Genomic DNA, 16,085 nt, shown 5'->3' on the forward strand with positions numbered 1-16,085 from the left:
TAACCCTGTCACAATGCTGTGGCAGTGTAGACAGAAACCGGTGGTCACTCTGTGTTGAGGTTGCATTTAATTGCAATTATAGTGCAACTGGTAAAAATTTCTTTTTAGAAAAATACATCTTTTGAAGCGCAAAAATACACACAATTACTGATTTTCAGTGTTTCAGTGTTTCCCTTAAAGTTCCTGAATTGTCACAAGACTTAAAGGGATAAATAACTCAGTCTCCCCGCACACACACCAGCAGACCTAATCCTCTTTTCCAAGTCCACTGATTAGGCTGTTTTTATTTTCTGGAACTGTTTCCTATTTTGTTTTGACTTCTGCTTTAACTTTATCAATATTTTATTAATGTTCAATGTTTTTACGGTATGAGAACATTTCTGCTTGCTGAATTATTCACAGTATCAATAATTGTACCAGAAGGCTGCTACTGTAGGAGTTTATTCATTCAATTTACCCATAACACACAGAAACAGATACAGTTTTTGACTAAAGAGGGCGCACAGGGATGCTATTAATGTATAATAATGTGTTTTGTGGTTATTCACAGAGAGGTATATGGTCTCTGGGGGAATTTACATCCCTAGACAGCCTTTCTACTTAACTCATTGTTATTTATTCTCCATAAGCACTGCACTAGCATTGGGGTTCAAAGTTTCTTCTCTGTTGAATGATTACCTCCATAAAATTCAATATTACACATTTACTCTTAAAGGAGACTATGAGTCATAACAACAATGTCTAACTAATGTGTGTAGTTGATCAAAATGCTACTTTTCGACGTCTTCGAAGCAGTTTGTGCTCCATTCATGCTCATGCCATCAAGTCTAGCACCTTAAGAGAGTCTGTGAATGAATCATGGAATCTGAGCTGTGAGCTACGCCAGGAAATCATTGTCAGTGTCACAGTTCCCAACGAACCTACTGTTGAATGTTGAACGTGAAGGGCAACTACTGATGAAAAGGCTACGGTCATGAAAGACCTGCCCTCTGATATCTGGCACCCCCTGCTGTTATTCCCTTTGAACCAAGAGAAAGAGACAGAGGAGGGGGGAACAGTCGCATTTATATGTCAGCAGGCAAACTGGCAACTGGTGTCCCTATGAGTGTGGTGTTTTATGTTTTATGCCAATATTTTCAAATATTTCGGAAGACCTGTTGGGCTGCGTGAGAATCCATTCCTGTAATTTGTCTGTGCAGAAGAATATTTCATGTTCATGTCATAATTGTTTAAAATCTACATGGTTTGACTTAAAACATGATAGAAAACGTTATGTTATGTTATGTTAAAATGTAGTGTGACCCTCAGATTGGAATGGCGGAAATGAGGTTTAGTCATTATGAATTCTCACTGAATTGATCCTCTGTTGAATCGAAATGTTCTCTGCTGAAAGTGAGCGGGAAATAACTGAGCTTGAATGGAAGTACACTGGTCTGACAAATCAAGGCTGATCTTCGATAATGGGAAACCAATGGATTGTGAAATACTTGCCCGCTCTTGCTTTAAGTCTCCAGCGCTACTCCTGTGCTCTGGTCCAGTATACTGCAGTGGTTTTATTCCAGTGACAGCAGCACTCTGTGTGGCATTTTGTTTATACAAGCTTATGCTGCAATTTTTCTGTCTTGTTTTCCAGCCTGAACAACAACCCTGTTCATGCACTTATTGACTTTGAATGTTCTAATACTTTACAATGGCTTGATCCATATCTCAGTGATATTCGATGACGATGTGTTACTGTAGCTTGTTGTGCTGAACTTGGTCTCAAAGGTGGTTTGCTGTCAAGGCCTTGTGCTCGGCCTGCCTTTCTGCCCAGCCCAAATACCAGAGATACAAATTCAAGCCTCAACATGCTGTTTTGGCTTGACAGCGCACCCATTACTACAGTCATAAGATTATGGAGTCAGCAGACTCTGTTATGCATTAGGAGCTGTTAGTGTAAGACATAGTGTTGACAACAAAAGGGAACAAGATTGTGCTTAAAAACCAACAATGTAAAACCAAAACCTCTTTCCCCTTTCCCTCCCCCTCTCTCTTTAGCTCTATTACGGATCAATACTTCCCTGCCCAGTCCATCTGCAACCACACTGTCCCGTCAGCCATTTCTGTGACAAATGATAATTCCACGAATGTTTGATATACAATAACGCTATTTGTTCATCATGTCTCTGTGGCACAGAGCCAGAGCGAATTTTTAATCATTACAACGTCTTCTCCTGCTGTAGTCCGTCCGCAGAGATTGGATAATTACCTTTGCTCCACCATTGAACAGCTAATTAATTTGTTCTGTGCTGCAGCCCCACTGATGGCGTTGATCCTTGCAGTGCAGACATGTGCTCAATGAGCTGAGATAAGCGGCATTATTATCAAAGGTCTGAAAGCACTCCCTTGAAACCTGACACACCCAGAGTGTTACATTTAGTACTGAAATGAAGTGCACAAAGAGGAAATGTACTGTATATAGTGTGTTGTAACTGAAAATACCATGTCCATTAGTCTTTGTGTGCTGTATTTATCTGCACTGTGGATGGGGTATATTTAGTGTATTGCTTTAATGCTGGGATGCTCCCATCTTGAAGTGGAGTCAATTCCTAGTGCCTAGTGTTGCATCAACAAATTAATCCCCAGGATTAAATAAACATTTTGCTTGACACATAAACACTGTTTTAATCTGCTTTACATGCAATTCAGGTTCACTCATCTTTATAATAGTGGGCAGGAAAGGGGAAGTACAACAGAATAATTATCAAAGATGTTTAGCTATATGTAAGGTATTCCAACATACACACACATACAGATGCAGTGTGTTGCCTCCTGATACAACTTAAAATGTGTTCGGTACCTCAGAGGTGGTCCTGCAGTTGTCAGACAATCAGTTTGTAAGTTTGTAAATCCTACTATTACTACTGAATATCACAATTGGAGTAGCAGAAATAAAAGAAATACAGACTAAGCAGAAATAAAGAAATGTATACATTAACATATAGATTAAAAATATACACATGTCTGTGGCAGTGTGACAAAGGCAAAGAAACAACACAATCAGAGAAAAGCAGCAGTAATACATGAACAGATGAATTTTGAGGTGCTGGTTTGAGAACCAGCTGCCACTTCACGAGTGGAGTATGCATGTATTTGCATTTTAATAGCCCTGTTTACTGATGTGTGTGTGTTTAGAGAGAAAGGAATTACATACTGTGTGATTCATTGTTTCTCCTTCTGCGTACTGAACATCACTCTCCCTCTCCTCCACCTCTGTGGTTTCATCTCCAAATGAGGTTAAATAACAGTGTCATCTCTGCGTCGGTTCACCTCATTTGCAGTGTGCCGTTTGGGGACCAAGTCTGCCATCACCCGTTCTGTCTCAGCTCGGTTAACGTTTCAGTTCAACAGCTCCTCTGCAAACACACTTCACTCCAACACACCAACAAGACAAGGTGGAGTCTTGCTCTATTGCACATGCATGGCAAGCTGGACTGAGTCATATTACCCATGATGCTTCTTGCCTAGTTTAAGGTGGTGTCATGGGGGGGGGGGGGGCATCCCTGGAGCCTCTGTCACTGGGCGGGAGACACCTCTGAGTCATCGCTGTCATCTGTGATGTCACTCATGCATCATAGAAGAGATCCCCTGCAGTCAGATTAGCAATGCACCTCTCCTCTAGTCTAACAGCTGCAACATCAGCATGTCAATCAGTATCAATGTACTTTGTGATAGGTTGTCTGTTTTTACATTACAAGCTGTTTCCTTCTGGCCACTAGTGACCTTCACCTTACAATGTATTGGTTTCTGGAAAGCATCACTGTTAAAAATACTTTTCAGCCCCTTCTGGATCATCTTCTCTTTATTCGTTCCTATAAATTGTCTTTATTACACCCTTCGCCGTCACCTCAGGATTAAACCAAACATCTGGAATTCATCATATCACACACGAGGCGCAATAAACTGTGAGAAATGTTCAGCATCAGAGCGGCAGATGTCCTGTACGTACTGGAGGAAAGAGGAGGAGAGGAGAGAATAAAGCGAGCAGTGGCCTCTGCACTAAATAACAAACACCGATATAGCATGATGAGGTGCCATGAGAGCTCCTATAGCGGCTGCTTATCCATCATGGAGCCAGATCGATGGGTTAATGTGAGCTTTGGGATGGCAGTGACTTTGAATATTACATACAATGTGAGCGTGATGGATAACCCTCCCCCTTGGTGTCTTCTGGCCACCCTTTGGTTGTATGGATTTGTCTGAAAATAAATTAGCTGTACATCGACTTAAGAGCGCTCTCTCTCTCTCTCATTGACCTCCTCCTCCTCCTTCCCTGGAGTGTGGAAATGTGGAGGACAAACAGGCATTAATATATATCTGTTGTGTCCATGTGCACAAGTAGCATTGCTTCAAAATGATGGATCATGTAAACATGTTATATGCTCAGAAATACTGAGAATTAATAATGTATGAATAGGTTGAAAATGCAGTAAACCGTCAGACGTGAATGAATGTGACAACAAATCTGGAGTGAACTGACAAGGTGTTGCATGTTAACAGCTTGGAAGTCCAAAAAGCCACAGATGTGTCAAGAGTATATGCAGTTACATAATATGGGAAATGTAGTTCAGATCTGTGTGTTTAACCTGTCACAGAGCTCAGACTGGTGTACGCAGGTTGGCATGCTAAACAATGCTTTATCAACGCAACAGCATCAGCAGCATTTTGCATATACAATAGTTAAGACAACACATCCATCAAAAGAAAGGCTCCACATCATACCAATTCATTTTTCATGAAATGCCATGCCTTCTCCATCTTAATTTGAATCAGAAATGTGTCTCCTCCATCCACGGTGAGGCGGTTTGATGCTCTCCAGTTGCCAATAGTAACCAAAGCTAGCCAAGAGCAAAAATCCACTCGGCAGTGAATGGAGCAGAGAAGTGCTGAGGGTGGAGGGGTGTATTATATCACTGAAGATTACAAGGACCATTACAAGAGCTGTTGTCAATGAAAAGAGTGCTGCATCAATGTGATGTCCGGGACAGAATCAAACAGCACTGGTCACGACCCAAATTCTAGTCTCTTCTCTTTTCTTCTTTATGTTGTATTTATTGTGTAATCTGTGTTATGTAAGTGTTGTTTTTAGACCTAGAGGAAGTGGTGATGTGGGTCCAAAGGGGATGTGTACTAAATATATTTTCATGAAATTAAAAACACACTGTAGTTTGGGAAAATCAGTGCCACTCCAGACATGAGCAGCCAGTCTCACTCTGCAGTCTAAATTCACATTATGTAACCACACATTTCTCCAGTGCTCTTTGGCTGCTATTCATTGCCATCTATTAGTTGACTGAGATGTTCTCCTTTGAACGCAGAGGGTCTGTACTCCTCTGGTGCCCCTGCTGCACCACAAGCATCAAAGAAAGCAGGCCGTTCATTAATAACAGGCTCCAGTTTGCATTACGTATTTGCAGTTCAGCTCTCTGCCGGATGATGGCGCGATCGGACCTGAGCCGGAACAAGTAGGAAAAAAAAGGGGGCTGGATGAAATCCTGCCGGAGTCTGCCAATGACAGCTCGAGTTGGAGCGTGCTCGTTACTACAGAGCCATACTGAGGTCTCTGCGCGCATCGCACACTGCTGGGAAACCAAGCGGACAGAGCGAAGTGTTCCCTTTCTGCCCGGGAGAAAGCACACAAGCAACACAGGGAGGAGGAAGGCGATACGATCTGATAACGGCGTCGATTGCAAAGACAAGCACGGACTCTGGCTAATTCCTTTAGGTGGCATTAGACTCCTGCACAGCCCCATTAAAGGATCGCTGCTGGGCTCTCCTCTCCTCTCCTCTCCTCTTGTCAAACCCAAATCCCGAGTAGCCGACCCGCGTACCTGGAAGGACAAGAGGGTTTTGTTTGGTGTTATTGTGTTTTCAGCTGGATTATCACTTTCAACCAACACACACGAGTGGCCAGCCGACGCCGAAGTCGAAGCAAGGGATTACAATTGTTTGTAAAGCTCTTGGTTGTGCTCGCAGCGTCTTCTTCTCTTCGCAGAGAGCGAAGTGCTGATAAATCTCCTCCACCTGGACTTCTGGACCTGAGTAAGGAGCTTTCCCAGCAGTGAACAGCACCTGACAGGAGCGGCACCGACAAGTCTGGGGAGACCACACTCGCACTTGAGCAGCTGAAAGGGGGGAACACTGAAAAAATCCTGCGAAAATGCCTCTTGCACAGATCGCGGAGCCATGGCCCACGATGGAACTAGTGCAGCTCGAAACGGAGGTAATGAGAGGTGAAATATGTCGACGCCGTTTTGCATGCCTTGTTTGACCAGTTTTCATTCAAGTCGGTGTCATTTGGTTCAGGTACAAAATAAAATGGCGAACAAGGTGCGCGTTTTTTATGAACACACCAGCCCTCAAATCAAGGTGTTCCGTAGTCACCACTTTCTAGAAAAAGTCAAAGTGATTAAGAGTAAAGGTGATTGAATACCCACTCCCATGTCTTTATTTTAAACTATACACACACAAGCAGGGGTCAATAGACTTCATAAATAATTCATAATGTTTGTCCTGTGTTTTAAATGAAGTATGAATATTTAATCGGCTAAATCAAACTATGATGAATAGTCCATTTTCTAGAGGACACGTCAGGTTTTCACAGATACTCAGTTCATGTAGGGGCCTATTATTATTATTATTATAGGCTGTGGTTGTCAGTCTTATATAGGTAGATATGTTTCATTATTAGCCATTCATTCTCACATGTGAAGTGGTTTCCAGTCTTTTCACACATGGCATCAAACACACACACACACACACACACACACACACACACACGGTGGGGACAAACTATTCTCGGCTTATGTGGACCATTAAACTGACAATTTATATGCTGAACTATGTGGTATATTGAACATTTAATAATGCTGAATTGGTCTGATTTCCCTTTTCTCATTCTTGCTAATGATTTACAGTTTAAACATGCAGGCACCTGCACTGCCACCAACCTCATGCTCTGTGTGTGTGTGTGTGTGTGTGTGTGTGTGTGTGTGTGTGTTTCCTTGGCAGCGTTTTACTTGTCAGAAGTGTCTGATTAGTACACAGCAGGCGGAGGACGACATTGTTGAGGATGAACTCTCTTTAAGTCTCTTAACTCTCTTGAATGTTGTACAATTTTCTCATAATAAAACATCAGAACTTGTAGAATTCAGGGTAAGAAAGAGAAAGCGAGAGATTTGGGGCCCTAATATTGTTCAGACAACTTTTTTTTATTCTGCTGCAGCATCATTATTCATGAACTCTTCAGTTGCCTCTTGAACAGACAGGTTGCTTAGTGTATCACATTGTTAGTTATGGTGAGCAGACATGGGCTGTGTGGAAGCAACTGGTGCTACATTAGTCTGTCTTTCTTTCTTTATTAGGATCACCTTTAGCATTAGCATCAGCATATGGCACCACACATGCAGTCATACGCACATATACACACAGCCACATAAACACAACAAACAAAACAGCTCATCTCATTGAATTAACAGTCAACTGCATACAGAAGAGAAACAAGATTGTTATAATTTCAAAAGACATTAAACCAAACACAAAACTGTAAATCACACAATTCCTCAAGAATTCATTGCAAACTTTATTTTCCTCATACAATTAAATAGAAATTCTCTGCCAAGAGGGATTCCTACTTTCACTAGGTCCTCATCTTATTTCTTTCATCATTTTACTAGTTTACACACACAATGAAATTATTGTTCCTGTAATACTTGGAGACACTGTTTATTCTCTTGAACAATATGCACCGGCAATGAGTTCCACCTGACCATGGCTCTGTACATATCATTTTCACTTTAGGTAGCATGAACCTTCTTTCATTGAAGCACTGAAACAGTAATCGAGCTGCGACAGAACTAAAGCATTTAGAACTTGTCTGATGACATCTGGTGGTGTCATTTAAAAAAAACCAGTTGTAAGAATGGTCTCTTGTGAATTTGTCCATCTATTAAGCAGGTGAAGCGAGCCTGTGATAGCCACGTTTTGTGTGTCTGATCTCGCTGATGAAAAGCTGTGTGCATAATATTACACGGTGTCCTCAGTCAGCTTTACAAGAGATGAGTCTGATTATGGATGAGGCTCATTTTTCTATCTCTCGGCCGAGATAGCCCCTCTAATTTGATGGGAGTGTAAAATTTAATAGATGTAATGGCAAGAAAAAGATGCTGAGAAAATGATTTTCGAGGATTTAGTGAAAGATTATTGGCTTCATTCTCTGAACCTGAATTTGCTCATTAAACTTGAGACAAGTTAATGAGTCTTGACTCATAAGGTATGTAATTAATCAGAGGAGTACTACCACCATTAAGGACATTATTAATTGTGCAGATGAAGCTGTCAGTTAATTGTAGTGCAGACAAATATTACTGGTGCTTAAGATGAATGAAAAACCTGCACATAATCCAGGAAGAATCACTTTAGTAATTTGGAAACAGTGTGATCTTGACTTATTTTCTGCTGCAGACTCCACTATTCACAGTATTCTGCAGCACATGAGTTGGCTGAGTAGCATATCACAGCTAAACAGATGGTGGTGCAGAGCCTGTGAAGAGAGTTTAATACTGTAAAAAAAACCCTGCCTTTGTATGTGTAATGATCACAACTCTTTGATCACCAAATATGGGAGATCATTGCTAAGAATACAGCGTGTGTGTGTATGTAAGTATCGGCCTATATATTTGAAGGAGAGATTGTTTTTGTTCTCGCATATCAGCTTTCGGCCGTCGACATCCAGTATATGTAATTGATTTGATCACGCCAGTCACTGCCAGTCAGAGTGGGATCTGTGCCACTTATCTCTGTCACCAACCTACCAGCCAGCTGCACACTTTGGTTCCTGATGGCAGAGAGAGAGAGAGAGGGGGACGGCTCAGGGATCAGACTGATTGAGCAGAAAGAGCGAGTGTTGTTTCCCCAATCGCTCATTATTTGAGCGCTTGTGTTTGGAAGCAAAGAAGGTGTCATGAATGGAAATCGGACAAACAGGCTTTTGTGCTTGGAACTGCGGCAAAGCGAGGGTGAAAGAAACGTGCAAAGAGAGCGATTCAAAAATGTTCGTTTGATTGAGCCCCTTTTTAATTCATCGCCAAACCACGTCTGTTATGAATTAACTTATCCTCAGTGAGTCATCCCTGACAAAGGCACTTCAACCAGTCATCCCTATCCTGTCCCCGTTGAGTCACTACCACCTGCATTGGCCTCTGTCAGTACTAGGTTAGAGAAGATCCTCCAAAAGATCTGAATCATGGTTCTGTCACTATTTCTTTATTGCAGAGTTCCTCTACAGAAATGCTGGATGCACATTGCTTCAAACCTGTTGACTCTTAATAAAGAATCGTCCCAATGCCAACTGAAACTCGGGTGTAACTTCTCACTTTTGCTTTCATCGATTTCACACAGGTGATCTTGAAACTATGAAACAGTACTGCAGCTATGTCATTATGCTCACTATAGCTTAAAACAGGGGCAGTAGAGGTCATATAGGTCTAAATTCCACAGTGTCAGAATAAGTGACTTATATTTAAGTTCTTAAAACTCTATGTTCACAAAAAGTATAGAAATGTCTGTATTAATGGGAGATGTCACCTTTATTTTGTAACCCAAGTTCTTAAACTTTGGCACAAGAGGTGTGAGGAGCAGGTGGAGACACTGATGCAAGTGTACTTTATTCATAGTTGAAAATGCTGATTATTTTGTCCTACTTTGGGCCTTCTAGTGTCTGAAAGATTATGTAATAGCAATGTGTCGCTTGCAAACTAAATCTAAATAAGCTTGCAATGAAATGTACTTCCTGTTCCTGTTAAATTGTATTTGGGTCTGCATCTGGACCTGCCAATTGAGGCTTAATTTAAATCCATTGTCACTGAACTACTTTTTACATCCATATTTAAGACAGAGCAAAGTAAAATGTGCATTTCTGTAGCAGGACTGCACAAGCCAGGACTTGCAGAGCAGGATTATACAAGCCTAGATGGTGGAGAGAGAAGCAGACTTGGTTCAAGTAGACTGGAGTTTTTTCAGTCATTACGGGCCATGTCGAGGAGAAAGTAGGGTTAATAGACGGAATGTGTGCCTTGTTTGCTAGCCAGGCGTTGTCAGCAATGTACACTCGACTACTTATGTGAGTGTGTGCAAGTTCAGCTCACATTCGTGTGTGTGTGTGTGTGTGTGTGTGTGTGTGTGTGTGTGTGTGTGTGTGTGTGTGTGTGTGTGTGTGTGTGTGTGTGTGTGTGTGTGGAGCTAATCTGGGTGTGACCTGTGGAACACCTGAGCAGGGCTGTGGGAGTGGTGTAGGGCTGGGTGGGCATGTGATAACACAACACTTGCTTGATAAGTGCCCTGAGAAATTGAGTGCTCATTCCTGTTTGACTTTTTAGAAGTTAAAAGTGAATCTGTCAGTAAAGTCAGGACTGTATATTGTCCAGCCACAGTCGTGGGTCTTTTAGCATGCTCATAAAAAAGACAGAAATAGCTTTTGTCCATTTTCTGGCATTGACCAGAAGAGGACATTAGTAATGTGACCTGCTGTCAATACTCACTGGCAAGTGAGATTACAAGATTTTTTTAGTCAGATAGGATTACAGGCACAGACAAAAGAACAGTTATTGTATTTCTTAGTTGCCTAGTTACAGGGCAGTGCTGCTCTATTCATGCCGTTAAAACACAGATTTATCTATCAAACACACACAGCATCAGCGCTCTGAGATTGTTTACTTTCTCTAATCATATAGGAGTCCTGTGAGAAATTAAAAGTTCCTACCGTCTCTGGCTGGCTTAATAGGTTGCTCTGTAAATCTGTTTACAGCTGGTGGCCTGTGCATTTCTTCCAGTGAGCTTGTGTGCATCTTAATAATAATAATTTATACACTTCCTAACAATGTTTTTGAAATGACTTTTGTTTATTAATCTATTCAACTTTGAGCACATTTATGTAGCTGTGTGTGTGTGTGTGTGTGTGTGTGTGTGTGTGTGTGTGTGTGTGTGTGTGTGTGTGTGTGTGTGTGTGTGTGTGTGTGTGTGTGTGTGCATGCCTGTGTGTGCATGCCTGTGCTCTCATTGAGGAAGCCCAGGGGAGGGAAAGCACCATTAACTGGGCCACTTGGATCAGCCATGCAAAGCTAATGAGGCTGAAATGTGTTGAGCAGCAACGTCAGGAAGGCATTGCTGACCACACACACACAAACTCAGACACTCACACACTCACACACTTAGGATTCCCACCACCGGTCTTCACCATACTGGGTTAAACAAAGCCAGACACACACACCTCACTGAATACGAGTTGAAAGGAAGGAAAGAGTGAGAACGTGGAGTGAGGTGGGAAGATTTTACTTTGTGTTTTCTGCAAAGCCCCTCATACCAACACACACCGCACTTCCTCTTGGTTTTCCTTAAATTACAACTCCTAAAACACATCTGTGCTTGACTTCGAACTGAACTTGGCTGCTTTATTGCTTCCATTTATCCCATGTCACCTCACATTACAGCTTTTATGACTGGCACAGTTTGGCTAAATTAAATTGCCTCCCTTGCGATCATGATTAAAGTCCAACCAGATGACTTTTTGTAAAAATGCCGGGCCCATCCAATTTATAGCTGTTGGTTGTTGCTACAGTGAAACTTTAAGCAGAAAATAAGGAAGTACATCCAGTTGCCTAAACACATCCAATCTCAGCACAGAAGGGGATGCACAGTATTGTGAGGTATCAAAGCTACAGTCAATTAGAGCCAAAGTCTGTGTTCTTTCAGTTCAGAAGGTCTTATTTTATTCTTCAGTATACATGAGCCTAGCAAAGCTGCTCTCCTGTCACTGCCTGTGCTTCCTTTACGTCCCGTAGCCTTTGTGTTGACTGCCTGTCTTATTTTGTGCAGTCTAAAGGAAGAGGAAGAGGGACGAGGGCACGGAGGAAGTGAACAACCTCAGAGTCGCCCCTCTCTAATGGAAAAACAAAGCAAAAAGCGGAAAAAGGAGGGAGTTGTCATTTAGGGTGTTCTCACACTTGGCCAGACTAGTTGGACTCTGGAGCCAGGAGTGTTTCTTTCATCATTGGAAGGGGTCAGTTATCATCATAGATGATTATTTTCTCATGTTTCAGAGGTGTGAATCTACACATCCTTACAAGGCCCATGTTAAATGTTGAGGTCAATGTACAGAAGATTTTATACAGTTATATAAAGTCTTCTGTGGCTCTGGAGGATCTTTGTTGAGTCTGAGAAAATTACTCACTTGGGTGACCTCTGTTTGGGCTTGATGACTACAATGTTTAACAGAAAGTCTGCATTTCAAACTGGAGGAGTGAAGTTTGAAAGACATGGGCCTTTTAGAAAAACACTTAAGTTGCATTATGGGAAGTTTAGGATCCTGTGTTTTTGGAGCTTAACCTGTTCTAGGGACTAAAAGACAGGGTATCTCAGCCTCTGCTGCTTCGATCTGTTTTGATCTTTTTATCTATTGTTTTTAGAGCTTTAGAAATCATAAAAAAATACACTGCAAAATCTCTAACTTAATACCACGTCTGATAATATATGAATAAAATAACAATATGACTTTCCTTTTCTGACTCTCATCTGAGTTAAACCGTTTTCACACAGATGCAAACTCTCAGGCTAAATGGTCTGAGGTCCAGAGGAAAAAATAAATACATTTAAAAAAAAAAAAAAAACTCTCTTATTGTCACACGACCAAATCCTCAGCTAGACAGTCCATCTTACTGATGTTGCATTTTTGCTCGAGTGTAGCCTCTGTAAACTTGACATAGGCAATGACAAGCGATCCTAATTTGACTTCACATCATAATGGCCTCTGCTTTTTAAAAATGACAGCACGGGTATCTCACAAAATCTCCTCTGTCCTCTGCTTATCACTCTCCTTGTTGTTCAACCTTTATGTGCAACAGAAGGAGATACACATCTAATCATCTGATCTAACTGAAATCCTTCTCTATGTTCAAAGTTAGCCTCCCACTTCTGCTGTGCGAACAACGTGTTGAGTTTCCAAATAGCCTTTGTCGAGCCATTGTTTTACAATAACAATGATTACCCTCTTCAGCAAGACTTACCTACAGGGAAGGGACGAGGGGTGTGCGTTTGTGTTTCAGCCTTTAGATTATTAGGTTTGCCAGTCAAGGAGCAAAGTGCTGCATACAATGGACTGTTGCCACCCACACAGTCTTGCCAATATTCTCTCTCTTTCTGTGTCTCATACACACACACTTACATGTGATATATGCACTGTCACACACTCTGACTGTTTCTCACATCTGCTTTCTTGACAGAATGGGCAGAGCACTGCTGAGGACGGAGTCACGCCTGCTGTCAAGGTACATGGCATCTCTCACACACACACACACACACACACACACGCACACACACACACACACACACACACACAAATGTGACTCAATATTGAGGCATGCAAACTTGTCACCTTTCGGCAAAACTCTATGTGATCTGTGCAGATCTGATGAGAAATATTTTTAGCTTTCTTAAAGCAAGAACAATGGAGCAGGAACATTAAGTTGCCCCTCAGCAGAATACAGCAAGTCGCAATCTCTCTCTCTACTTGCAGTAGATACATACATGTTATATATGCAACATGTGCATGCATGAGCTAGCTCTAACAAAGAAGAAAACAGGACAAAAACCGCTCATTTCTACATGAACTAGCCTATCCCCCATTCAACATGTTGGATACAATAGTAAATGACAGACTAACTAATGTTAGTGTTAAGGTTTTTTTTTAATAATTGTTTGAGTGTTCTCTTATATTGGTCAATATTAGATTTGGGGTAATGACACTGATCCTAGATCAGCAATTAAATGCAACTTTTGCAAGTTTATTCTCATGTATTCTTATTGATTATACTGCAGGGGAGAACAGGGTAAGATGAACACTAATAATCCAATAATTAAGTGTTAATTTATCTGGTCTATTGTTTGCTATCATCTTAAAACTCAGATTTGCCCAGTTTTCTTCTGCATTCTCTTAAAAGTTGTCAGAAATGAGCTTTTAGTAGCTTATTTTTATAAAAAGAAATGTGGGGGATACCCCCAGACCCCGCTAGCAGGTCTGTATTTTTCTCTGCTCGTGCATCCATCTCACCTTTTTCACCCCAAACCAGTTTTCACACCTGAATATTCATGCAGCTTAACATCCAATAAATTAGACTCATGACGGCACAACTCCTGCGTAGAATTGTTTGGCTTTGTTTGTGCTTTTCGATGAAGGCCAGCAGCAGAAGCAAAATTCTATTAAAGGGCAAATGCTTGTGTAAATCTTAATTTTGAGCCGTTTCCATCTCAACTAAAGGAGGAAAAGAAAGCATGCGTCCCCGCAAATGTGTGACTGTGCGTTGATTTATTCATTTAGCAATTGCATTGACAGCCCTCAGCGACCGTGTGCCATGATGTGTCTGTCTGAGTGAGGCTGATCGAGCGACGGTCCAGCCAGCGACTGTGTACCATGATGTGTCTGGGTCAATATAATAGGGCCAAAGTATTACACAAGCCGCATGTCCTCATGTGTCCTGTTAACATGTTAACACATCATACAGAAAAACACACACAAGCTTGCACGTACAAAAACGCACTCACTGAGAACCATCGAGTCAGCCCTTTCCTGCCTCCTGGCTGGCCTCTACGCTTTATTGTCCAGCTCTGAAACGTGATCCTGTTTCCTCCCGTACACCATTACTCTCCAGCCATGTAGCAGAGGACAAGGAAATGTTCCCTCTCGCTTAGCCTTTTTTTTTTTCTGTCCTCGCTCTCGAGGGGGTTACAGTCTGAAGAGCATGTCGTCTTTTCTTTCACTTCAGAACAATGTTCTCTGACTGAGGGAGAGCTGAGTGCGTTGGATGAGAAAGAGGGGTTTCAGTCAAAGGAGTCGGTGCACTGGTCAAAGCCATTAAATTCTGATGGCAGGAGAAAAAAATGACACAGGCCTCTTAACTTGTACAATAGAAAATGCATTTGTGCAACAGTGGTTAAGATTATTATCATGATATTAATAAGGTTACATATATATATATATATATGCCATATCATGAATATATGGTATATATATGACTATTACTCTCCAGCCATGTAGAAGAGGATGAGAATGAGTTAGCTGCGACAGAATAAATGTAGCTCATAACGGAAACACTGACTGTTATACGGACACTGAAAAAGAAACATTGTGGCAGATATGATCCACATAATAAGGTCTGTACCGGCGCTGATACCAATCCAGTGTATTGTATTATTACATCCCTGATCATATCATCTCAATATGACTGTTAGTCGATAATATTTAATTATCGCTCTGTCTGGGTAGTACTGTAATTATGTACATTACATGTTGTGTTAATTGATTGGGGAGTATGTCCATAATCTGATCATTTATGTAATCTTGTTAATCAGGACATCTTCCAAACGGGCGACTGGATTTTCATCCTGTGAGTCTACAGGAGTCGTAGATGGATAGATGGCGCGAGATGGCATGATATGATGACGGAGTTTGATGTGTGTATGGTGAGATTAAGTCAGCAGCCTTTTAATGACTTTATAAAAAAAATATGTCACTCTGAGGATCAGATCAGGGTTGTAGTGGATGGGGGTAGACCTCGTCCCCTGACAGCTCTGGCACCACGCAGGCAGGGCAGTTGAAACCAGTTGCTATACGATCGATGCCGGGGCTGCTGTTTAGAGGCTGGGAATCTGATAATGGCTGCTGTTATCTACTCTAGCCATGGAGACTCCAGCAGACCTAATGGGAGGTGAGAGAGTGGGTAAAGGTAACGACTGAGACTAAGGCAGAGAGAGAGTGCCTGCTCTTGCTGGCTGAACTAATGTTAAAACCTGAAAAGGCCTTTAAAACAGTAAAATGATTGTCCTTTGCAGTGTGTGTGTGTGTGTGTGTGTGTGTGTGTGTGGCTGAGTTTGGGTGCAGTGAGGTTAAGTCTGTCCCCTGACCCTGGAGAAGACATTCGCAGCACTAATGAGCCATCTTCTCTCTCCTGACACTCCTCCCTCTCTCCCTCTCTCGCTCTCTCTCTCTGACTCGTCAT

At 41.8% G+C, this 16,085-nt stretch overlaps 1 protein-coding gene across 2 annotated transcripts in view; it reads left to right on the forward strand.

Annotated features, from left to right (window-relative positions):
• The window catches only part of rps6ka1 (ribosomal protein S6 kinase a, polypeptide 1), a 50,740-nt gene that overhangs the window by 464 nt on the left and 34,191 nt on the right, over window positions 1-16,085 (forward strand). Inside the window, exons 1-2 of one of the 2 annotated variants that reach the window (XM_070920904.1) lie at window positions 5,734-6,262; window positions 13,314-13,358. In XM_070920904.1, coding sequence (XP_070777005.1) covers window positions 6,200-6,262; window positions 13,314-13,358 — 108 coding nt within the window. In that variant the 5' untranslated portion in view covers window positions 5,734-6,199. Of the gene's footprint in view, window positions 1-5,733; window positions 6,263-13,313; window positions 13,359-16,085 lie in introns of those variants that run through there. The other variant, XM_070920903.1, reaches the window with a different exon arrangement.

The sequence above is a fragment of the Enoplosus armatus genome, chromosome 15, assembly GCF_043641665.1.
Source record: "Enoplosus armatus isolate fEnoArm2 chromosome 15, fEnoArm2.hap1, whole genome shotgun sequence".
NCBI lineage: Eukaryota > Metazoa > Chordata > Actinopteri > Centrarchiformes > Enoplosidae > Enoplosus > Enoplosus armatus.